The 24,367-nt window shown below is 42.5% G+C and overlaps 1 protein-coding gene across 2 annotated transcripts in view; it reads right to left on the bottom strand.

The window, feature by feature from the left end:
* BMS1 (BMS1 ribosome biogenesis factor) overlaps positions 1-17,550 on the bottom strand; it is a 48,911-nt gene extending 31,361 nt beyond the window's left edge. The window contains exons 1-12 of one of the 2 annotated variants that reach the window (XM_054659475.2): positions 16,670-17,550; positions 15,095-15,303; positions 13,997-14,187; positions 12,423-12,502; positions 9,169-9,357; positions 7,909-8,051; positions 7,064-7,185; positions 6,534-6,721; positions 5,685-5,824; positions 2,450-3,207; positions 2,158-2,259; positions 1,056-1,213 (exon numbers count right to left, since the gene is read on the bottom strand). In XM_054659475.2, coding sequence (XP_054515450.2) covers positions 1,056-1,213; positions 2,158-2,259; positions 2,450-3,207; positions 5,685-5,824; positions 6,534-6,721; positions 7,064-7,185; positions 7,909-8,051; positions 9,169-9,357; positions 12,423-12,502; positions 13,997-14,187; positions 15,095-15,270 — 2,247 coding nt within the window. In that variant the 5' untranslated portion in view covers positions 15,271-15,303; positions 16,670-17,550. The remainder of the gene's footprint in view (positions 1-1,055; positions 1,214-2,157; positions 2,260-2,449; positions 3,208-5,684; positions 5,825-6,533; positions 6,722-7,063; positions 7,186-7,908; positions 8,052-9,168; positions 9,358-12,422; positions 12,503-13,996; positions 14,188-15,094; positions 15,304-16,669) is intronic. The other variant, XM_054659476.2, reaches the window with a different exon arrangement.
* Positions 17,551-24,367: the final 6,817 nt, after the last annotated feature.

Genomic DNA, 24,367 nt, shown 5'->3' with positions numbered 1-24,367 from the left:
GTGCTGAGTACAGGGATATTCACCTTCTGGCAACCCATTAGGCTGAACAATTGTTTTTACGTGGTTTTCTATATCTGTATTAAATTTCACCATAAAAAAATGGTTAAATAAAATCTCATAAAGTACATTAAGTGTTATCTGGCGAATTACAATAGACAGTATGATAGCAATTGGGCCTCTGTGAGAAGTGACATCTAAGGCAAACTGAATTGACAAAAAGAAAGCAGCCTTTGGAAGATCAGAACATTCCAGAAGAGAATAGAGAGAAAGGGGCTGGCGCGATGGCTCACTCCTGTAATCCCAGCACTCTGGGAAGTTCCAAGGCAGGAAGATCACTCGAACCCAGAGTTCGAAACTAGCTCAACATGGTGAAACATTATCTCTACAAAAAATGCAAAAATTAGCCAGGCCTGGTGGCTCGTGCCTATAGTCCCAGCTACTCTGGAGGCTGAGGTGGGAGGATCCCTTGAGCCCAGGAGGTCGTGGCTGCATTGAGCCATACACTTGTGCCACTACACTTCAGCCTGGGCTGCAGAGAAAGACCATATCTCAAAGAGAGAGAGAGAGAGAGAAAGAGAAGAGGTCTAAGAGGAGGGTAAGCTGTGGTGAGTTTGAGTACTGAATGAATTCCAGTGTGACTACAAAATGGTAAGCTGCAGGAAGAACATATACAGGTATCACAGATTTCTCTATGCTTACAAATAGCAGAAACTATAAATGTTAACTCAGGGATGCTACATATATCCTAGTGATAAGACACAAAATACATCTGATGTATAAAAACTTATGTGTGATGTTTCAAAATAAAGATGCACACTACTGTCCACACTGAAAGCTGAACCTGTCCTCTGTGGGCCATGTACATGGTCTAACTAAACTCAGAACATGTTACTGCTTAGGATGCATGAAGCGCCCACTACAATATCTGGGAGAATGACCTGTAATCCTGTAAAAATAAGAAGCCAACAACAGGTAAGCAATATTGACATCAGATAATCTTATTCTAGAACAATTCGCTAATTCTCTAATAAATCAAATGTACTACCCAGCCTTACCTCCTCTAAATCCCAGTCATGGGGGGCCTCCACAAGAAATCTGGAGCAGTCCAAAGAGTCAGCCTTGTGCTTACACTCTCTGTCAGGCTGGTTGACACGAAACAACCCTCCAAGCTCTTCTCGAGTATCATCATCTTCTTCTTCATTATCTTCTGTCACTAAAGAGCACACCATGGCAGAAAAGTGAGAACAAAAATTACAGCCCTAGAGGACTCATCATTTTCAACCAGTTAGGCCATGAGTCTTTGAACTCAGGAACTGAGGGACTCTGTCTGTGGTGGGTATGGCAATGGCCACATAAGAGTTAGGCATTGAGAGGGCAGGGCAGCCACAGACGAAGAGAGCCAGGAAGCTATTGCTCTACATGTGTGGGGCTCCTGTGCTCCTGCACGGGAGCAGCTAAGAGGCCGAGGAGTGAGAATATTAGCGGTGAAGGGAGGGAAGGGAATTTAAAGGCGGAGCTTTAGATTATTAAAGAAGAGCTCTAAAGAGTGTTGAGCCTCTCATCACTAAGAGTACCTAGACAAAACCTGAATGAAAATCAGTATACAACAACCTTCCCAATTCAGTGGGCTGAGCCCAAATGTCTCACCATGTGGCCTTGATCTCACCATGCAGTAACCAGGGAGCACAATGTAAAGTTCACCACTATATATTTATTTTTGCATTAATTCTACCAGAAAGAACATATTGGTAAGTTTAGTAAAGCATAAAATCAGAGGACAAGGGCAAAAGGGAGAACAAAATGTGTTATACAGGGTTCTCATTCTCAGAAAGGAAAAAAATAAATATTTTTATGGGCAGGAATATTTTTCTGGCACTAATCTACAAAAAAATTCTCATGAAGGACTTTTAAATAGGGGACATAACATGATGCAATGGACGGTATTTGCATCAAGTTTTACAGCAAACCCATAAGTCTACTTTATAAGACCAATGTGTGGTCCTCATAAGCTGATGATTAGAGACATCTGTCAAATATGAAATGTGATGGACAGCAATTATGGATGTCAACAATACCAGCTGAATCCTCCAACCAATTCCCTCATCTAAATAATCAGAGAAACTAAAACATTTCTAGTTCTGAACCAGAATTCTTTACCTGTCCCATAAATAAGCTTTCGGAGGTTTGGAGCTGCTTGCTGCTGCCTCAGAAAGGCCTCAGCTGCCTTTCTGGAAAGGTCTTCCTTCCACTTGAGGGCACCTGAAACGACCAATGCCAACCTCCAGTTAGGCTTATTCATGTGTCTCCCCTCCCTTGAGATCCATCCACAATGCAGCTTTTCAACAGTTAACAAAATCACAGAATCAACAGACCCCTAAATGTAGACATTCCTTTGGTTACCATTTTGAGAGCCAAGTTCATAGCAGCAACCAACTACATTTAAGCTTACCTGACGTTTCTTTGGAATCATTATTTTCTTCCTTGTAATCTTCTTCCTCTTTGAGTAAATTTTCTATATCACTGGTCTCATCAATGAAGTTCTGTGGCCCCAGTTTCTGACCACTGCTCACTTGAGAAGGCTTTGAAAGCTTTTTTCTAATAGCCTCTTCATTTTCTGAGTCTTCTTCCTCTGCACTGAGTGAGGAGCTTTCTTCAGATTCATCTTCAGATGCAAACACCTCTTCAGCTGTGCAATGCCCAGAATCGAAAGTGGGGAGAGCTGCTTTCTTCATCAGCAAAGACTTCTCCAGATTCACACGGTCACTCTGGCAATTAGCTGGCGACAGCCCTGCTTTACTACCTTCTCCAGCAGCCTTTGATCCTGAAATGCCCTTCTCTCCTGCAGTGCAGTCCTCTTCCTCACTGCTTTCATCAGCTTCCTCCGCTTCCCCTTCTTCCGCTGAGCTCCTCTCAAGGTCATCGTCACTGTCAGCAAATGCTGGCAAATCCATTTCACTGTCTTCTTCCAACTCAAGTTTCCGTTGTTTGATGCCCTTAACAGCCATATACTGATCAGTCATCTCAGCATTTTCCTCCTCTTCTGCTTCCTCATCACTAGAGCCGTTTTCCAACCCGTCATCTTCAGACATTTCATCTTCTTCTTCATCATCACTATCTCCAGATTCATCTTCATCTCCGAAAATGGCTTTCCGACGCATTCGACCAGTGTTCAAGTCCATTTGTTTTTCCTCCTTTGGCATCATTAGCCTGTATTACCAAGGAAATACAAAATAATTCAATTTGTACATTAATCAGCTAATCTAGAAATGGCAATATAGTCAATGAAAATACAAAGAAATAGAAAATGTCAAGGAATTGTTTAAGATGACATAGCATAAGGAAAATATGATTTGATAAACATTGGAAGAGTTAAGAAGCAAACTCGGGCATGGTTCCCTAACACTACACTTCAAAAGAACTTATAGAGAGAATAAAGGAATAACCCTTAAAAAACAAAAATCTAATTTTAGAAAAAAATTGCTCAAAAGGGAAGTTACTGTTTTGTAGATCTTTTGGAAAGCTGATTAATTTCTAAGCTAAAAACACATGATCCTTAAGAGAAATGGCTAAGTCCAGGCCCAAAGCAGAAAGAAGGCAAAATGAGCCTGGATCCTCTTGTTCTGTCAGAAAGTGAGAAATGCTCAAAGACTAACAGAGACAGTTGAAAGGACACAGGAGACAGGCTGAAGGCTCCTGCAGCCAAATCTGGGCCAGCATAGGCATCAGGAAGAATAATGATAGTGATGGAAAATAACCCATGGAACAAAACACAAGTGCATTAGTCAGCAGTGATACCGAAATAAAGGGGAGAAGAGAAAGCTCTTTGTTAAAAATGCCAGCTAACAAACGTAGGAGGAATGACAGAGGAAGAACATCCATTTTAAGTCACCAGTGCTATAACTGATACAGAAGAATCATCAGGAAGCTAAAATCACAGGATAAAAGAAAACTGTATGAAGCTATTTAATGTAGCAAGATATATAAAATTAAGAAAACATAAATTTGAAAAAACTGAAAATCATACCATAAGAGACGGGTAAGTTAGAATACAGCAATAATAGGCCAGGGGTAGTGGCTCACATCTGTAATCCCAGAACTTTGGGAGGCCAAAGCAGGAGGATTGCTTGAGCCCAGGAGTTTGAGACCAGCCTGGGCAACATGGTGAGACCTAATCTCTAGAAAAAAAAAAAAATTAGCTGGGAGTGGTGGCGCACTCCTGTAGTCCCAGCTACTTGGGGGGCTGAAGCAGGAGGACCACTTGAGCCTGGGAGTTCAAGGCTGAAGTGAGCCAAGATCATACCACTGCACTCCAGCCTGGGAGACAAAGCAAGATCTTGTCACAAAAAAAAAAAGAATACACCAATAATAACAAAATGATGACTACATAAAGAGTGTATAGAAGAAGGAAATGACAAAGGACTATAAATCATGCTGCTATAAAGACACATGCAAATGTATGTTTATTGCGGCACTATTCACAATAGCAAAGACTTGGAACCAACCCAAATGTCCAACAATGATAGACTGGATTAAGAAAATGTGGCACATATACACCATGGAATACTATGCAGCCATAAAAAAGGATGAGTTCATGTCCTTTGTAGGGACATGGATGAAATTGGAAATCATCATTCTCAGTAAACTATCACAAGAACAAAAAACCAAACACCGCATATTCTCACTCATAGGTGGGAATTGAACAATGAGAACACATGGACACAGGAAGGGGAACATCACACTCTGGGGACTGTTGTGGGGTGGGCAGACGGGGGAGGGATAGCATTGGGAGATATACCTAGTGCTAGATGACGAGTTAGTGGGTGCAGCGCACCAGCATGGCACATGTATACATATGTAACTAACCTGCACATTGTGCACATGTACCCTAAAACTTAAAGTATAATAAAAAAAAAGAAGGAAATGATAATATAGAAATAAAATTATGTATTTTAACTGTAACTATATTAGAGGAGAGTATTCTTGTAGACAAAGATGACTAGAAGGATATGCAAAAGTGAAAATAGCTAGTAATCCCATTATAAAGGAGTGATCTTTCGGCGAACACTTCGTACCTGTCAGGCATTCTGCTAGGTAGTTTATGCACATTGTACCAAATTACATACTAGATAATCTCAAAATTTTCAGATAAATTTTATTGGGAGTCATAAATCAATACAACAAAACCAATGTTTTGCAAACATCCACTGCGTATAAAGGTATAAAAATCCCCAACCCAGACTGAAAAATAATTCACATGAGCCATACATCCACGGAAACCTACCCACAGGAGATAATACAACACAATCTAAATAAAACTTTCAGAGACAAGGCATGTGGCTTCTGGACAGCCACAAACTCCCTGACTCTGCTCCAGTGTTTTGGACCAAAAGAAAGCCAAGTGGCTTCAGGTCTCTTAAAAAACAAAAGGCAACCTATGGAAGATGACATGGTATTTGAGGAATATTTGGGGTCTGTTGAAAAATGCATCCTGCAATTTATTTCAAGAAAAGACTCCCTTGTAATGTCAGGTAAGTGAAGAGCCGTCAGAGACACACGCACACACAAAGAAAAACAAAACAACATAGAATGAATCCCACCAAAATGTGTTATGATGGCTGAATTATGGGTGATATGATCTTTTGTAATACATCTTTTTATTAAAAATAGAAAAAAAGCAGACTTACCCTTGATTATCTATATCCTCTGACCCAAGTGGCTTGGAATCAGAAAACAGCGTCACTCGACTTGAAGCCATCTTGGCATCAATGGTGGAGTGGGTAGAGATGAGACTCTGGACCAACTCATGGGTGGGCCCCACCTCGTCCTGTCAAGACCACCAAGAAAGGGCACGTGAGGAAAGCACAAAGATCCTGGAGAGACACGAGCTTCACTCAGTTTCTCAAAATTATCTTAGACACATTTCCTAAGAACCTTTCTTAATGCCTCAAAAAGCAGAGAAGAAAATCCTTACAACAAAGCTTGAAATGGATCCCCATCTCCATTAAACTTTTCCAAAGTTCAGGGAGTATATAACCTGATAACCTAAACAACCTAGCTAGAAAAACCTCAGCTCCAAAGCTGCAACAATGCTAGCTTTTCTAATATTTTAAAATAACCCTGATTTTAACCCAATAAAATTCCACTTCAGAACAAAGAAATAAATATTTGAAATCCACTTTAAAATACAGCATGAGGAGACCATTGTGAATGAGAAAAAGACCAATGAAAGCTGGAAAGCACACTGATTTTATAGAAACGGGGATGGGCCGTGCAGGCGCCACATGGCAGCAATGCCCGCGCTGGGGCCATGGATCAAGGAGGAATGAAGGAGAGGACTCTTCTGCTTGGTACAATGAAAAAAAAAAGTATTATTTTTATCCTATATATTTACAATATGCATTTGGGCCTTTATTATAAGTACAAGAGAAAAATCTTCAATAAATAAAAGCTGAGTACATTACTTTTTGTGATTAAAAAATAGATTCAGAAAGAATACTGAGAGTTCAGAGAAATGACTCCCGTCTCACCGATACCTGAAAACCGTGGCTGCCACCAAGGTCAACATAGACAGCGTCTTTGTCATACAGCACACCCCCAACTCCAGAAAGAGGCGCATAAACCAGCTTCTCCTTCTCATTTAAACAGCGCTTCTTTTGTTGTTCAGGAAGAGCACAAGGGTCTGGGAGGAAACTGATGTCACTCACGGCAAAATCTCCTACCCCTGGAAGACAGAACCCAAAAGCCAGCTTCAGCTGACAAGAAGTCAGAAGCATCTACCATTGACTAGGGGGTTAAATATGATCCACAGTCCAAGGGCTTAACCCATGACACTAAAGAAGGGCATTGTGCCACACTGGAACAGTGGCCCTCTAGCTACAAGACAAGAGGTCAGAGAAGAGGGGATTCAGTAACACCTTTGCAGGCCTACACATAGGTGGCTTAATTTTAAAACCTCCAGCAAGGCCATCTTCCCTTGTTTGGTCATTTTTCAGTTTTCCTGAGAAATGAAGCCATCCCAAGAATCCTATGTGTAATTCTAGTATGTTCTACAACAAGAGAATACCTGGCATGTGAATTTGGCTTTTATTTTTCAAGTGTGCTCCTCTTAAATAACCATAAAGTGACACCTTCCGGTCACATTTGATGTTTGTTCGGATATCCTCTGGGTTTGTCAAATCTTCCATCCTAGAAAAATAAATTCAATCACAGCAGAAATGAATGCCAAAAGTTCCTATACCTCCTTTCATGTGTCAATGATTCATCACACTCTTGTCCATTAAGCACGTCATTTAGAAAACTAGAAAATGCAGAAATAAGGAGGCACCATTCACCATCCACCAGAGGAAAAGGGGCAGACACACAACTGTGTCTCTAGGCTGAAAGTGATATTCATTCTATAAGACACCAGACAGGGAGATGACGTCCACCTGGGGTCGGGGAAGAGTGAAGAACATATTCAGAAAATCCCTTTCTGGAAGAGGGCAAGCCTGTGCTCTGGGATTTTTACTGTGGCTTGGATTCTGGCAGGTGGAAAAAGGGAATTCCAGGCTGAGAAAACCACACGAGGAAGAGCACAAAAGAAGGAAACAGAAGGCACACACGAAGGACTCAAGCACCCGGGCATGAAGGCAGCATCACTGAAAACTGAGGCTGAATGTAGGATGGGGCCACATCCTGTAGCCTTAAATACTTCCAAGTTCTCCCATTTTCCTAAACATCTCATAATTAATTTACTCCCAAAGGCACGGCATCTTTGAGCAATGATATAAGTAGACATTTTCCATCAACTACACTTCTATCCCCCCTATTCAAATCGGCACAAAATAAATCCTATCACTGTTCTTTTTCTAGCCTTTTTAGCTTTGAAATATATGGCCCAGGAAGAAAAAGCTTAAAATCATATTTTACCTGTCTGCCAGGATATAAGGGTGAGAAGTTTGCCATGTGAGAGGCCTAAACTTCATAACTGTAATAAAACGGCCCAGATTGTGGATTTCTTGGTTTTGATATTCTCCATGCACCATTCCAGAAAGATAGAACAGCTTGGCACCCTAAACATTAGAGGAAAATTAAAAATTAAATTTCAATTAAATTATCATCAATACTGCAACAAAATAAAAGCTCTAAACAAGAAACAATCCTAAGAAGGGAGACTTCCAGCAAAGCCACTGTCCTGAGGCTTCCAGAGCCTTGCTGGCTTCTTTCAGGATTTATTAGAACCCCACAGAGGCAGACTGCTCTGCAGCCGAGCCGGGGCATCCATCTAAGTATGGTGAGGAGAGGGAGGTGAGGCATCTGAGCACAGAAACGGTTCTGTGGCCAATGGTCCAGAGCAGTATAGAAAGGAAGGGGCAGTGCCTGGTCCTGTAACTGGGAGAAACTTCCGAGGTACTCTATTAAGTCCTGACCCCAAAACAGCCAGACACTGCCTGGTGCAGCAGGTACAGAGAGAGACAAATGAGATACACCAAGAGGCCCCAAACAAGCACTCTTTTGAGGGAAACCTTCCAGAAAACTGAACACACACACAAAGGAATTCAGCAGGCCAAAGACTGAACACATACCCAAAGGGAATTCAGCAGGCCAGAGACTGTGAACACACACACAAAGGAATTCAGCAGGCCAGAGACTGTGAACACACACACAAAAGAATTCAGCAGGCCAGAGGCTGAACACATACACAAAGGAATTCAGCAGTCCATAGACTGTGAACACACACACAAAGGAATTCAGGAGGCCAGGGACTGTGAATACACACACAAAGGGAATTCAGGAGGCGAATCCTAGAGAGACGTTTAGTAATGTCTCTTTAGTATTTTTTTTTTTTTTGAGACAAGCGTCTCACTGTGTCACCCAGGTTGGAGTGCAGTGGCGTGATCTCAGCTCACTGCACCCTCTGCCTCCTAGGTTCAAGCAATTCTCACTTCTCAGCCTCCTGAGTAGCTGGGATTACAGGCGCACACCACCACACCGGACTAATTTTTGCATTTTTAGTACAGATGGGGTTTGATCATGTTGCCCTGAGCTCAAAACTCTAGGCTCAAGTGATCCGACCGCCTCTGCCTTGCAAAGTGCTGGGATTACAGGTGTTAGCCACTGCACCCGGCCTCTTCAGTCTATTTTAAAAGGATTATACTGTTAGTATCCAACAATTATTTCTCTTCATACCGGGTAAACTTCTGTCCAGAACCTGTGTTTTAATCGCTTCTTTGTCTTCTTCAGTTGCTTATTATGCTTGAAGGAGTCGAGATGGGTGAGAACTCCCATAATTTTAGGAAAGCCATGTACTTGACAGATGTTTAGAAACTCAAACGTTTCCATTTCAAACCCAAAGCTGGCATCTATAAGCATCAGTACCTAAAAGCAGAACACATCATTTCTCAAAGAAACTACCAAAACAGACCACCTACACTAAGGGTTGGCAACTGGCCACGGGCAAAATCCAGCCCATCACCTGTGTTTGTAACTGAAGTTTTATTGGAACATAGCCACATTAATTCATTTACATATTGTCTATGGCTGCCTGTGCACTACAACTGCAGAGCTAAGTAGCTGCAGAAGATATGATCCACAAAGCCAAAAATATCTGCTACCTGGCCCTGGACGGAAAAGTCGCACTCCAGACTAAATCAAATGACTACACAGGCATCACCCAGACAGAGAAACCACCACCCTCTGACTTGCTCTAAAAGCCAACCATAAGACAATGTCCACTAGGATATAAACTTCCATTATAAGAATTTTAATGTATGAGAAGTAACTCAGAAAAGGCTGGGTCTAACCTGGCCCTTACCTAAGAAATCCTAATTTAAAGAAATCAAGTTTTCTGTAAGGTATTTTTAAGCCAAATAACAGGTCTCTAGCATCCAAAGAATGGGAAGAAAGTCATAATCAATGAAATACATTAAATATGTACAGAAAACCAACCTCTTCTTTCAATCGCCTCATAGAAAAAAAAACCACAATCTGTTTTTTGTTGAGAAGTATGCAGTGGAAACCTCTATCTTATATGTTAATTTGGATAACTCAATTGCTCAGAAATTTTTTTTAAATAGCTACCAGTTTAGAATTAGGTCAAAAAAAAAAACAGTAAGATTACGATGAATGGTAGTCTATAAGAAAATATAAGCAGATGAGACCAATTTTTAAAATTTAAGATGCAAAATAATTTCAGAATTGATTCCTGGAAATTTCTAGTTTAAGTATTAAAAACATTTCTGTTCTTATCTTTGCATAGATAACTAAAAATAACAAAAAAAAAATGGAAACAGAAATGCCCATCTTTGATTAAACTAGGAAACATTCAAAATCCGAAACCACAGAATATATGAAGGTGGGCTTGTGAGAAAGCACAGCTGCCACTGTGGACTGAGGCAGCAAGCACAGCTTTTCAGCAACACTGGACCAGCTCAAAGGACAGGCAGAATATCCTCACACTACATTTGATGCCACAGAGTGCCAGCGGGCAAGCAGCTGATTGTAGGGTCAGGAAGAACAGGGAGCAAACAGTCCCTCAGCTGCCAGTCTTTGTCATCTAAGCCAGTGTTATTCCCCTAATCTACACACGCCTGTACACACCCAAATCCACGTATTGTGTGTGCCTTTGCTGTACACAGGAGGCTTTGGCAACCCACAGCAGAGCAGTCAACATAAGCTAGGCTAAATAAATTATGGTGCCTCCATAGAATGGAATATTATATTAAAAAGGAGACAGAGCTGCAGTACTTACTGATTATATACCTCCAAAATACATTATATGAAAAAAGCAAAGCATAGAACAGTGTGTAAAATAAGCTACCATTTGTTTTTAAAGGGTGGCATGTGTGTTTATATGTATCTAAAAGGATACTGCTCTGCAGGGATCTGAGAGACCAGCAGTTATACTAAGGAAAAAGAAAATGCACATTGTGTGCACCCTGCATTACAGTTAGAGTACTTTACCAAATGTGTGTGTTCCTTTTGAAAAATCTTTAAAAGATTTACATAATGGGCATCTCTCTCAATGATGGTTAAGAGGCTGGGAAGGGGAGCAGGGAGGGAGGGACAAAGAGGGAAAGGTTAACAGGTACAAAAATACAGTTAGAATAAATTCTGGTGTCCAACAGCACAATAGGGTGACTATAATTTATTATATAATTCAGAATAACTATAAGAATGAAATTGAAATGTTCCTAACACAAAAAAATGATAAATGTTTGAGGTGATGGATATCCTAATTACCCTGATTTGATCATCACACATTGTATGCTTCTGTCAAAATACCACATGTACCCCATAAATATGTATAACTATTATGTATCCATAATAATTAAAAATAAAAAAAGTAAAGGCATCTCTTAATATGTATGTCTTTAAAATTAGAAACTTGCTACATTTTAAATAAAAGAGAAACAAATGACTTCTATGAACTATTTCAATCATTTCAAGTACACAAGATTTAGTAAGCTTACACTACGTTAATAATAACACTTATTTTTACTAATAGTAACATTACATGTTCAAAATTTGAATGTTATTTAGTTTTCTGACATTACAATGGCACAACTTTAAAATCTGTATTACTTTTTACTTTATATTTTAGGAGTCTTCCTGGGCCAAAGTATAAAATCTGTAGCTCTTTGTCACCAAACAGCTGTCTAGAAAAAACTAAATAAAAATGAAAAAATCAAGGTGTCTGTCACCCCACACTTCCTAATCAATATGGCTTATTTTTTTGCTAATTTGTATTTTATTTTTGCTAATTTAAAAGATAGTTAATAGACTATCAGAATAGTGAACATTATCATTTCCATAAATGCAAGAGCATTTACATTTTCCATACACTGAGGACTGTCTAGATTTTTTATTGATAAACTGACCACTTCTTCAGGGCAATTCATGTACTTACTTCAGCATTATCATTAAGGATGAAGGTTCTGGAACCATCAGGAACAAGGGTCCCAACTTCACACAAGTTACTTAACTGCTGGCAGGCTCTATTTCATCTTATGTAAACTACAGATAATACCTACTCACCTCAAGGGTGTATCAAGGGTTTATGTAAGCTAAATTTGTAGAAAGCAGTTAGCACAGTGCCAGGAAGAGTCCAAGAAGAAATGGTACTTACTATGATATATTTGTACGTATATATGTATACATATTAATGAGCTCTTATTAGTTGTGTTCATTAAAGGTTTTCTCCATCCTGTGATTTGCTTTTAGATTTTGGAATACATTTCATTGTGCACATTCCATTTTTATTATTAACATAACAACATTTATTACCATAATTATCATCAGTTCAATCATATCTACTGTATCACTGATGATGACCATGATTCTTTTAATAATTATAAGACTCTCTTCCCTTCATCACGGGATAAATAACCTATCACAATGCTGTAAGTCTCCATCAGCACCCCAGGCTGCCCCTGCTCACTTACCAGATCTGCTACTTTAGCCAGATCAATCATCATGTTAATGTCACACCCACATTCAATAATGGTTAGTCTGCGCTTTTTACCTATAAGTGAAAAGACAAAAATTTTACTTTAAAAAGACCCTGAAAAAACTCTAACCATCAACTCTTAATTTTCATTTTTTAACTGCATCCAGTAAAACATCATATACATTTACAGGAGCATACAAGAAGTTCATTTTTACAGGCAAAAACTGATAAAATAAAATAAATTCCATTCTGTTTTTCTTGCTGTGTTCTAAATTTAAATAACATCAAAAGTCTACCCAGATGAATAAAAGTGCTCAAAAAGGGAAAATTCTGACTGCACAGACTCCATGATAACCATGATCCTGCTGTTCAGCTGCAGGCCCAATGCCTTTGCCTCTATCAAAACTTCCTGTATTCCCACTAGAGCTACAAACATCCTCAAACATAATGCAACAGAATATTCATAACAATAATTACTTCTAAATTAAGGTAAAAATAAAACAGTCAAGAAAATATGGGCTGGGCACAGTAGCTCTCGCCTGTAGTCCCAGCAACTTGGGAGGCCGAGGCAGGTGGATCCCTTGAGCCCAGGAGTTTTGAGACCAGCCTGGGCCATATGGGGAAACCCCATCTCTACAGAAAAAAAAAAAAAGGAAAAAAAAGAAAAATTAGCCAGGCGTGGTGGCATACACTACTCAGGAGGCTAAGGTAGGAGGAATGCTTGAACCTGGGAGGTAGAGGCTGCAGTGAGCTGTAATCACACCACTGCACTCCAGCCTGTACCACAGAGTAAGACTCTGTCTCAAAAAAGGGAAAAGAAAATATGGATGCTCCAAAGATAAAGAAAAGCCTCAATCCAACTATATTATTGCAATAACAAGAGATTTCAGATTGTATATTCCCATTCTACCACTGGAAGTTTGTTTCATTTTCCCTCAAACTCGGAAAGGTCACCATCTCCCAAAGCAGACAATTCTCACAGGAAAAAGAGAAAACTCGCACTTCCACCAGAATGTGGCTTCATAAGGCAAGCATATGCACCTGGCACATAGGAGGTGCGTGCTATCTGTTAAATGATGTGTTCACGGTGACTAGGCCTGCTAGGCCCTTCCAAGGAACATGTTTGGCAAAGCCATAGAGCAGTCAGGATAAGACATAGTGAACATTATCATTTCTCATACAAAAAATGGAGGAGGAAACCAGGAAGAAAAGGAAAGCATCACCTTAAGAGGCTGGACCACACATCCTTCTACACGGAGGAAGAGGACTGTGGCTGGTGTCGCAATCGAGCAGCAAAGCTTGATTTTCCAGCCCGAGTGCTGGGTTCGAGTATCTTCCTGCCTTGGAACCTCCCAGAGTGCTGGGAGGAAATGTGAACATTATCACATCCTTATCTCTGGGAACTTACCCTTTTCTGAAGCTATAGCCAACTTAGTAATACTAAGTATAAGAGAAGTAGCATGATATGACAATATTTAACATGTTCCACTCAAGAAAACAACAAACGCATGCATGTCCCTCAGATGACAACAGCCACGCCAACTCTGTGTCTGTGGTGGCATCTCCTACCTGACACAATCGTCACAGGGCCTCTGATCTCGGTCAACTTCTGCCGGGTAAAGTTCCGAATGAGGCATTGTATCAAAGTGCTCTTTCCAACTTTTGGAGGTCCCATCACCACTACCACTATTGGTGGGGGCTCTAGTGGAGTTCGATCAACCACTGGAATATGATGCTTTTTTGTCTTCAAATCCTGAGTCCTATTCATTAAAAAATAAACAAATAAACAGTAAACTCATTTTCAAAATAGAGTAAAAGGTATCAACCTTATAAGTAGACTTTTTTGGTACACTTATAGCTATGAGTACTTTAGCACATTTTATAGAGAGTACAACAGACAATATATAAATATAATTAACTTGTCAATTATTAACTTGCTAACTTCTGGCCCCATCCAAATAATTGCTGTTCAATAAAGATGTAACAAGATGACTTCAATACTATAGAGAGCTGAAAATTAAACACTCCTTAAATCTGACTGTTTTAAGAGTGATTCTAATAGTTTTTTAAAAAAACCAAAAGGTAAATAGCGAGGCAGTACATCATAACAGATAAGAGCAGAGGCTCTGGAGTTACATTTAGCTCTCCTACTTACTGGTTATATGATTGGAGGTAACTTGTTTTCTTGATCTCAGTTTTCTTACCCATAAAATGAGGGCAAGAATGATTCCTACTCTGGTAAGGCTGCTGGAAGGATTTAGCTGAATAATGTTTAAAGTACACTGCTAGGCATATCACAAGGGCTCACTAAATAAAGCTATGTTAGTATTAAATATTGTAATTTTTGTATTTTATATTACAACTATGTAAAACATACCTGGGGGGAAAAAGCACACTTATCACCATAGAAACAGTTTAAAATTTAGGAACAAACAAAGTCTATAAATTCTTGTATCCTGGGCAATAAACACTAACCAGTGTGCAGATGCTGGAGGCAAGGCAGCTTCTATGGGAAAAGCTTCTCACGTTTTAGTGAAAGCCACACACCATGCATCTCCATGTCCTTTGGAGCTGGACTAGACTCGTGAATCCAAATGTCACCTGTGAGAGGCTCCTACTATTTAAAAAGAATCAATGGAAGAATGACCAGACCGTAGCCTAACATACCTGTGAAAGGATCGAGCCATCCGCACAGCAGACTGAACTGCAAAAGCTTTGGGATTTCTCTTCCGGGCATCTTCTTCGTCTCCTAGCTGGAGATCCTGCAGATGCCGCTTCTTTTTCTTTGCAGCTTTGGGTCCACTGTTTTTCTTTCTGTGTTTCTTCTGGTCCTTAGCCTCCATAGTGGCTATTTACCAATAACAAGTAACTTTAACCTACAAGGAAGAAGGTTGGGGTAAGGAGATGGGAGAAGCATTTTACAATCCAGGCAATACCCAGGGAAAAACAGTAAATTTCATTTATTTCTTTATGAAGAGATGATGTATTTGTTCACTGAACAAGGGTAGAAACTGCTTAACCATCCCCAATTTCATTTCTCTCTGTTATGCTATAAATTAGATGAGTTACCTCTCTTAAGATTACATTTTATGGTTAAGTTACTTTTTATTCATCTTAAGTGTCAACATTAGCAGTATCTATTTCTGCAAGGATAGAAATATACTATATCTGTACTTTTCAGCCATTTAGCCATTAGCCACATGTGGTTACTTACAATATACTTAGGGAAACTGAAAAAATGAGTTTTTAATTAATTTCATTCTAACTCTAAATAGTCACATGTGGCTACCATACTGGACAGCTCAGACCCAGGTATCAACTGGACTGATGAAGTGGTTTCCTAACTTAAACTAAAACTTAAATTTTAATAAAAAAAATGTGAAACGTTTTTATGAACCTCCAATATGATCGCAGTATTACTTTTAGTACCTGTTGACTCTGTAAAACTCCTAAATTACAACTTATCTACATACATTTGAAAAATAGAAATAGCTGTACGTGTGAGATAGGACTGGTTCTAGATGACACCTGGAGACCCCATGAACTTACAGAGACCCTTCCAGTGATTTCTGAGTTACCTGGGAATCTGTGGCTAATAAATTGGCAATCACTGAATTAGTGAGTTATTTTAGGAAATCGGGCTGCATAAAATCTGACAGCTTGATTAAAAAAAAAAAGCGGAGCAGGATGCCATTTCATTCAATTAAGGTACTGTATTCATTTCGTTGAATAAATATTTGTGTCTGTCTACGATGTGCTAGGCACTGTGCCAGTAAGTGGATACAGCTATTATCTGACTTGCAGAGGAAATCCAAACTATTATCTTCCGCGCCATGCAATAAGGGCGACATTGGAAGGCTGCACAGGGTGCTACTGGAGCACGGAGGTGAGTCAGAGGCTTCCCACAGACACACACACCAGCGGAAACAAAGTCTTTATGTATCACCATAATGTCAAGAACACTGGCCAGGAGTTAGGAGAGCTGGGCGCTAGGAACGCTTTGAAACCGAATAGCTGTGTGATTTCAGAGATTATGTTTCTTCTCTGCTATATTTTAGTTCGGAACTTGTAATAATGTTTCTCTCCCTGTCTTTCTTCTTGGTGGGAAAAGCACAATTTGGGGTCAACAGATCCAGCTCAGGTCTAAGTCTCCTGCCGGGACCACGTCGCCAGGAAACGACGTCGCCCAACCACCTTCCCTCCCCATCTGGGCTCTCTGCAGGGATTCATCACGTCACTCACCCAACTACCCCAGGACACCTCCGGCAGATGAGAAATATGCCGCTCCTCGGGAGCAAAGATGACCCGGAGGACCGGGGGAGGACGTTCCCACACGCACGACTCGCGATCTTCCCAGGGCCCCAGAACCAGGGACCCCACCGCCGCCTACTCCAACCCGCAGCACCGAACCTGCTCGCAGCCGCGACTCCTCAGGTCAGCATGGACACCGCCGGAAACGGAAATTCACAGTCGCGCTGACTCGCCGGAGGGAAACAAGAAGGCAGAAAAAAGAGACCGGTGTGGGGACGGCTTTCAGGGGAGAGCCTGAAGAAAGAGGGCTGAACAGCTGAGTGCGGACGGAGGCGCCGTCCGCGCAGTGCGTTCCACCAGGTCCGGGTCCTTCCAGATTCCTCTCCACCCAGCCCTCGGAATCCGCGGCCTCAACTTCCGCGGTGGGACTCCGGAGCAGCGTGCGCCGCGCTCGCCTGAGTTCTCGCCGAAGGCCAGGGCGGCTCTGCGGCCTGGCGCCGGTTAGTTAGTGTGGTGCAAAAGCCGGAAGGAGACACATTTGGTCCTGGCCTCCCGGCAGTCACCGTGCCAAGTACGAATGGACTATCGCTTGATTTGGAGTACACTTCCTCCTCTTTAAAGATAACAGATGAGGGGGATCTCGCGTTCTGGGGTGCCCTAAAGCCCTCTTTTGGCAGGGCGCAGTGGCTCACGCCTGTAATCCCTACACTTTGGGAAGCCGAGGAGGGAGGATTGCTTGAGCCCAGGAATTCAAGACAAGCCTGGGCAACGTAGGGAGCCTACCTCTATCTCTTAAAAAAAAAAAAAAAAAAAAAAAAAAATTAGCCGGCATCGTGCCGGGCGCCTGTGGTGCTTGTGGTCCCAGCTACTCTGGAGGCTGAGGTGGGAGGATCGCTTGATCCCAGGAGGCGGAGTCTGCAGTGAGCTGAGATGAGCCACTGGACTCCAGCCTGGGCAACAGAGCAAGACACTGTCTCTAAGAAAAATAAATAACATAAGGCCCTCTTTTGCCAGGACCAACAAACCCTGAGGGCAGGGACAAACTGACCCAGCCTAAACTGCCTCACCCTCCCTAAACCCGGGAAAGGGGCTTTACCTGAGTGAACGTAGCATCTTGCCGTTTTCTTACTGCACAGCTTTACCTTCCCAGGGATCCGCCCATTGCCACCTGAGGAAATGCCATGGAGTCCATCTAATCCCCAGCCCAGCTACTTGGGAGCCTACAGAGCGTACATTGTCAGAGGATGCATCTTCCTTTAGTCTTGGAGGGTTTCTTTTCAATATGATCCCGCTGGTGCATTCAAGGCTCAATTCTACACCAAAAACTAGGCCCAGTCCTGTCACGAGAACCCCAGGCGTCAGGTCTTCTCACAGGCACCTTGTTCTTGCCCTCAGCAGCCCCCAGGTATTAACTCTGCATATTCTAGATACTGGGTGCTGGACTTGGGAGGCTACCCACGTGGCACATGCTTCCCTTATCCCTGAAGAGCTTAGAGTGTTGTAACTTCTTCACACTACACCTCTTACTTCTTGAAGATTTCAGTATCCAGGTAGATAATCCTTCCAACATCCTTTTGGTCTCATGAAGCCCACTCCTGTCCTCTGCCCTACCTCAGCTTCCCCCTCCCTCCATGATCAGACCTTAGACCTTGTCAGGTCCAAGGACTGCAACCCCCACAGTATCCCACTCTGACCAGGTCCATCTATCCTCCTATCTGTCCAGGTCACTCCCTATACTGCCCTGAAACAAAACTCCTGCAACCTTACCAGCACCTCCAATCCAGATCTTACTACCTGTTCACTGTTTCTTCCTTCCTTTATGACCCTCTCTAGTGAGCCAGCTTAAACTCAGTGGCCAACCATTCTCATTGATCCCTTGCACACCTCCTCAACTCATGCACCTCCCTGTCATCTCCTATCTGCTTGGTAAGATGGGAGCCCTGGATAAACCCAGCTCTCCATCTATTCCATGCCACGATGATGCAACTAAACATGGCTGGAGGAAAACAGGACCATGCCAGCCGTCCTCACTTTAATCATTCTTTGCCTGGTCTATTCAATCTCCCATTGTTCCAAGTGAGTATTTCGCACTTCCTCCTCTCTGTTCAATCCTTCCCACTGCCTCTCCCTTCCTTGCCTCCTGCTTTGCTAAGAGAATAGAAGTGGTAAAAGTCTTCCACAGACTCCCACGTCCACCTCCACCCATCTGCCTCTTATTGCCTCCCTGTGACTGTGGATGAACAACTGCTAGGTCCACCCAAAGAATCCTGCACTGGACTGCTGGATCCCATCATCTCTTACTGCTCCAGGGTGTCACTCCAGCCAGCCTATCCTCTCTGCAACATCAGCAGTATTTCCCTTTCTACTGGACTCTTCTCATCGTCACATAACATGCAGCTATTTCTCTCATCTTCAAAACAAAGAAATTACTCGACCCTATTTCCTATACCAGGACCTGCACCTTTTCTATGTTCCCCTTTGCAGCAAAACTTCACAAAAGAACAGTCAATACATACTCTGGCCCCTCTCCTATTCACTTTGATTCACTTGTCTCACAGGACTCCACCTGCAGCCCTGGATACTCTTTCTCAGCTGCTTTTGCTGGTTCCCCTGCTCTCACCTGTTTAAATTAGAGTGAGGCCATAGGTTTCGGGCTTCAGTTTTCTTTTCTTCTGTGTCTATACTTATTCCCTGGATGATCTAATTCTGTCTCAGTTTTATATGCCATCTGTATCAGTTATTGATATGTTTTGGGTCTGTCCCTGCCCAAATTTCGTGTGGAATTGTAATCCCCAATGTTGGAGGTGGGGCCTGGTGGGAGGTGATTGGATCGTGGGAGCAGAGTCTTCATGAAAGGTTTAGCACCATTCGTCTAGTGCTGTTCTCATGATAGAGTTCTCACAAGATCTGGTTGTTAAAAAGTGTGTAGCTCCTCCCCCCACCACTTCTTCCTGCTCCAGCCATGTAAGACATGCCTGCTTCTCCTTCACCTTCCACCATGATTGAAAGTTTCCTGAGGCCTCCGCAGAAGCTGTCATGCTTCCTGTACAGCCTGCAGAATCGTGAGCCAATTAAACCTCTTTTCTTATAAATTGCCTAGTCTCAGGTACTTCTTCATAGCAGTGAGAGAACGGACTAATACAGTTATCAATTTATTGCATCTCTGCTACAAACTCATTCTTCATTGCCTGCTCTGCAAAAATGGAACTGGGCCGTTTAAATATTTTCCTCTGACATTATGTTAGGTTTTGTCAGTAGAGAGCAATGGAGAGACTTTGTGGGCGAAAGCAGTCTTTGTTCCTGGTTCTCCTATGCTCCCTGGCCTGGCTCCTGCAGGTGGGTGACTTCTCCAGAAACACAGTGGCCAGTGCCCAGCAGGTCCCACTCCCCCCACCAGCTCCAGGCAGTTTTGTTATAGAGTAACTCTTCTGAGACACCGCTCCTTTCCCTAGCACCTAAAGAAGTATTTCTAGTAAGTTCCAGTGGTATAGCACCAGTGACTCTCCTGACATGCAGAGGGCCATAGCTGGGTTCCTCTGATGAGGTGTAGGGGCAGTGCACTAAGAGGAGAGGACTCTCCTGGGCTCTCTACCTCAGCCCTAGGCTAGTGGTTGCTCCTCCTATACTTCTTACTAGTCTGTGCCTGGTTACTCCACTTCCCTGTTGCAATTAACACTTTTTTATATACATGTTTCCTGTTCAAATGACTGTGTAGCTTCTCTTTCCTAATTAGACTCTGACCAATACACTATCATTTGCCAACAATTCCCAAAGTTTTATCAATGACTCAGACCTCTAACCTGAACTCCAGCTGCCTCCATGACATATCCATTTGGATATTTAATAGACATTTCCAAAGTGATATGCCAAACAGAACTCAGGATCTTCCCTCTCAAACCAACTGCTCAGCAGTCTTATAATCTCAGTTGATGGCAATTCCGTCCATAAAGATGATTAGTCAAAATGCCTCCCACACACCTTTGTCTATTCACTTTTTCTATCCTCCATTTCCAATCCATCAGAAAATTCCTGTTGACTCTACCTTTGAAGTACAACCAGAATCCAACCACTTGTCACTACTTCCACCACTACCCCTTTGGGCTGTGCCCCATGCAGTCACACATGGATGACTGCGAAACCTTTCCCTTGGCCTCCCTGCTCCCACCTTTGCCCTTAAACAGTCAGTTTTCAATGAAGCAGCCAGAGGGCTCCTGTTAAAACATAAGGCACTATTGGTAATCTAAATTGGTATAAATGCTTTGGAAATGGTTCAGCATGTCTATTATTACTGAGCATGCACTTACCTATGAGCCAGCAACAGAAGTAGATACAGAAAGGCACATAGGAATGTTTGGCTGGGCGTGGTGGCTCATGCCTGTAATCCCAGCACTTTGGGTGGCCAAGGAGGGCAGATCACGAGGTCAAGAGATCGAGACCATCCTGGCCAACATGGTGAAACCCCGTCTCTACTAAAAATACAAAAAATTAGCTGGGCTTGGTAGCACACACCTGTAGTCCCAGCTACTCGAGAGGCCAAGGCAGGAGGATCGCTTGAACCTGGGAGGCAGAGGTTGCAGTGAGCCGAGATTTGCGCCACTGCACTACAGCCTGGCAACAGAACAAGACTCCGTCTAAAAAAAAAAAAAGGAATGTTCATAGCATTATCCAAACCGGAAAAAACCCAGACATCCACCAGCAAAAACCTAAAGACAAAACTGTAATATATATTTGCAATGGAAGGATATAGAACAATGAAAATAACCACCACATGCACCAACACAGAGGATACTTAGCGAAAGAAGCCAGACACAAAGAAGAACATACCAGATGATCCATTCAAAGCTTGAACCCAGGCAAAATTAACGTGTGGCAACAGAAGTGAAGATAATTGTGACTTTTGTGGAGGAGGGAATGTATGACTGGGTGAGGGCTGTTCTGTTGCTTGTGCTAGCTGATGAGTGTGTTTACTTTGTAACAATTTACTGAGCTTTAATGTGGCAAACTGTGCTCCTAGCTATTTAGCCAACTGATTTGAAACTTTTGTCCATACAAAAATATGTATAGCAGCTTTATTCATAACTACCCCAAAGTGAAGTCACCAAGATGTCTTTAAGCAGATGAATGGATGAACACACTGTGGTATCCATACAATGAAAATCATTTGGCAATAAAAGGAAGTGAGCTATTGATTCACACTATAACATGGATCGATTTTAAATGCATTTTGCTAGTGAAAAGCCATCCCCAAAGGTTCTGTTTATATTACATTCCAGAAAATGAAAAACTGTAGGGATGGAAAACAGATTGGCAGTTGCCAGGGGCTGAGGAAAAGGAAAGATTAACTACATAGAGGATGCACGAGAGAATTTTAAGGAGATGGAACTGTTCTGTATCATACTGAGGAAGTGCTTACATGACTGTATCCTGATTCAAACCCATAGAACCATACATGATGAAGGGGGATCTTTAATGTATGCGAAATTTAAAAATTAACCAAGATGTCTGGAGAATCCCAGGATGGAATGCAGCTTGTAACAAATGACCTAACTGAACTATAAATGTATGACATAATGTCACTGGAGCATGTGGAGAAAAAACAAACTGGCCTAAGTAACTTTGGAAAGTGATATTATGACTAGAAACTGAAAGGCTAAGGATAAAAGGAATTGTCCACAAACATTGTACTGTAGTTGGTAAATTTGTTTCTCCAAGGGATATGCACTAACAAGTCAGAGATGGCTTTACCTGCATATTAAGGTTGAATAAATGAGTCATGGATAGTGAGAGCCAGATTTCTCACTGTTGGAGAGAGAAGTCACAGTGAGCAAGCTAGAATGAACACTGTGGTACTGGATTAGAGTCAAAATTGTGTGTGTGTGTGTGTGTGTGTGTGCATGTGTGTATGTGTGTGTGTGTCTTAGCTCTGTTTGCCTAGTATGCCCAAAAGCAATGACTTCCTAGCATTAGTGTGCACACTGAGCTCCCAGATCTTGGTTTCTAAAACCATTCCCCAATAAAAGGAACCAAAGCTCCTTGGAGAAATGGCTGAGTCTAGGGCTAGGGTAGGAAATATGTAAGAGGAGCCTGAAGCATCTTGTAGTGCCAGAAAGTAAGGAATTGCTACAAACTGAAGGATATTGGTGTGTCAAAAAGGCCAGAAGCCAACTGAATGAGCTCCCAGTGGCTGAGCTTCCACCAGGGTGAGCTGGTGGGAGGCAGGGTCTGGGTGAGAGGTCTGGTGGGAGCTGAGGGCATCACGTAACTAACCAGGGAAATCCTTGGAATGGGAATGAGGCTGGCAGAAACAAGAAATTGGCAGAATGTTTAGGAGAAGCGTGCATTGGGTGGACATTCGTGTTGAGAAAAAGAATGACAGGGCAAGGGTATTAATCAGACGTGGCAGAAATGGAGGCAGAGGATGGAAGGTTTTCTGACAGCAGGTTGTAGGGGGCAGAGCATCAGGGAGAAGTAGCCCATGGAAACCAGGTCCGAGCAACGGTCCCTGAAGGGGAGTTTGGTAGCAGGTGGGGTTTGTGAGAGATCAAGAAAGGAGATTGCTGGGCAACGTGTAGGGGTTCCCATGGTCTCTGGGAGTTAGAAAGGACGAAGGGATCTTAGAAAAGGGAACTTTGGTTAGTGAGTGAATGTGGGGCCCTTTGGCCATAGGTAGGAGCTCTGCATAGCAGCGGTGGCACTGGCACACTGCTCGGGGGGCTCTGTCGAGACCCATCAAAGGCCCTGCTCTCCTGCTGTTTGGTTTTGAAAGGAAAGGGTTCATCAGAGCCAGGTCAGGGATTTCTGCAGGGAGGGAGCCTCACTTGGGGGCTGATTGGAGGTGTCAGGTAAAATGCCCTCCTTGAGGAGGGATTGATTCAAGTGGGAGGGGCAGGAGCCCTCATCCAAAGGCAGTGTCTGGAGGTAGGTGAACCCAAACTCCACCTACCTTGTCTCTTATTCCATTGGGGCTGCTCTAACAAAATACCATAAATTTCTGTGGCTTATAAACAACAGACATTTATTTCTCACATTTCTGGAGGCTGGAAGTCCAAGATCAAGGCACTGGCAGATTCCACATCTCCTGAGGGCTGCTTCCTTATAGATGGCAGCTTCTAGATTTTTCCTCCCATGGTAGATGAGGAAGCCCTTTTCTCTTCAGCCCATTATGAGGGTACTAATCCCATTCATGAAGGCTCTACCCTTATGACCTAATCACCTCCCACAGGCCCCACCTCCTAATTCCATCTCATTAAGCTTTAGCGTATGTATAGGTTGGGGGTGGTTTACAAACAGTCCAGAGTACCTTGTGACATCCTAAAGGCCAGAGTCAGGGTGAGAGGGCCCCTTCCCTCTTCCTCTTGGAAAGTGAAGCAGGGAATATGAAGGGAAATCAGAGTCTGTTTCAAAGGATACTGCGCATTAGTCAAACACCCATATTACAGATAGAAAGCCTGATGCGAAGACAGCAGGGAGAATGGGCCAAGGCCATACAGCAATCCAGTGGTAAAGGGGCCAGCTCATATCTCTGCAGCAGGAAATAGAAACTTTGAAAGCACCTGGCAATGACTATAATGATACAAGTGACCACTACTACATGCATTCTTCCATTTCTCACAACCACCTGTGAGGTCAGTTTTGTGTAGCCCGTTTGACAATGAGGTCCGAGAGGAACGCAGTGTGTTGTGACTTTGT

This window comes from Pan troglodytes, chromosome 8, assembly GCF_028858775.2.
Source record: "Pan troglodytes isolate AG18354 chromosome 8, NHGRI_mPanTro3-v2.0_pri, whole genome shotgun sequence".
NCBI classification, from domain to species: Eukaryota; Metazoa; Chordata; class Mammalia; order Primates; family Hominidae; genus Pan; species Pan troglodytes.
This window is presented reverse-complemented; position numbering and strand designations above follow the sequence as displayed.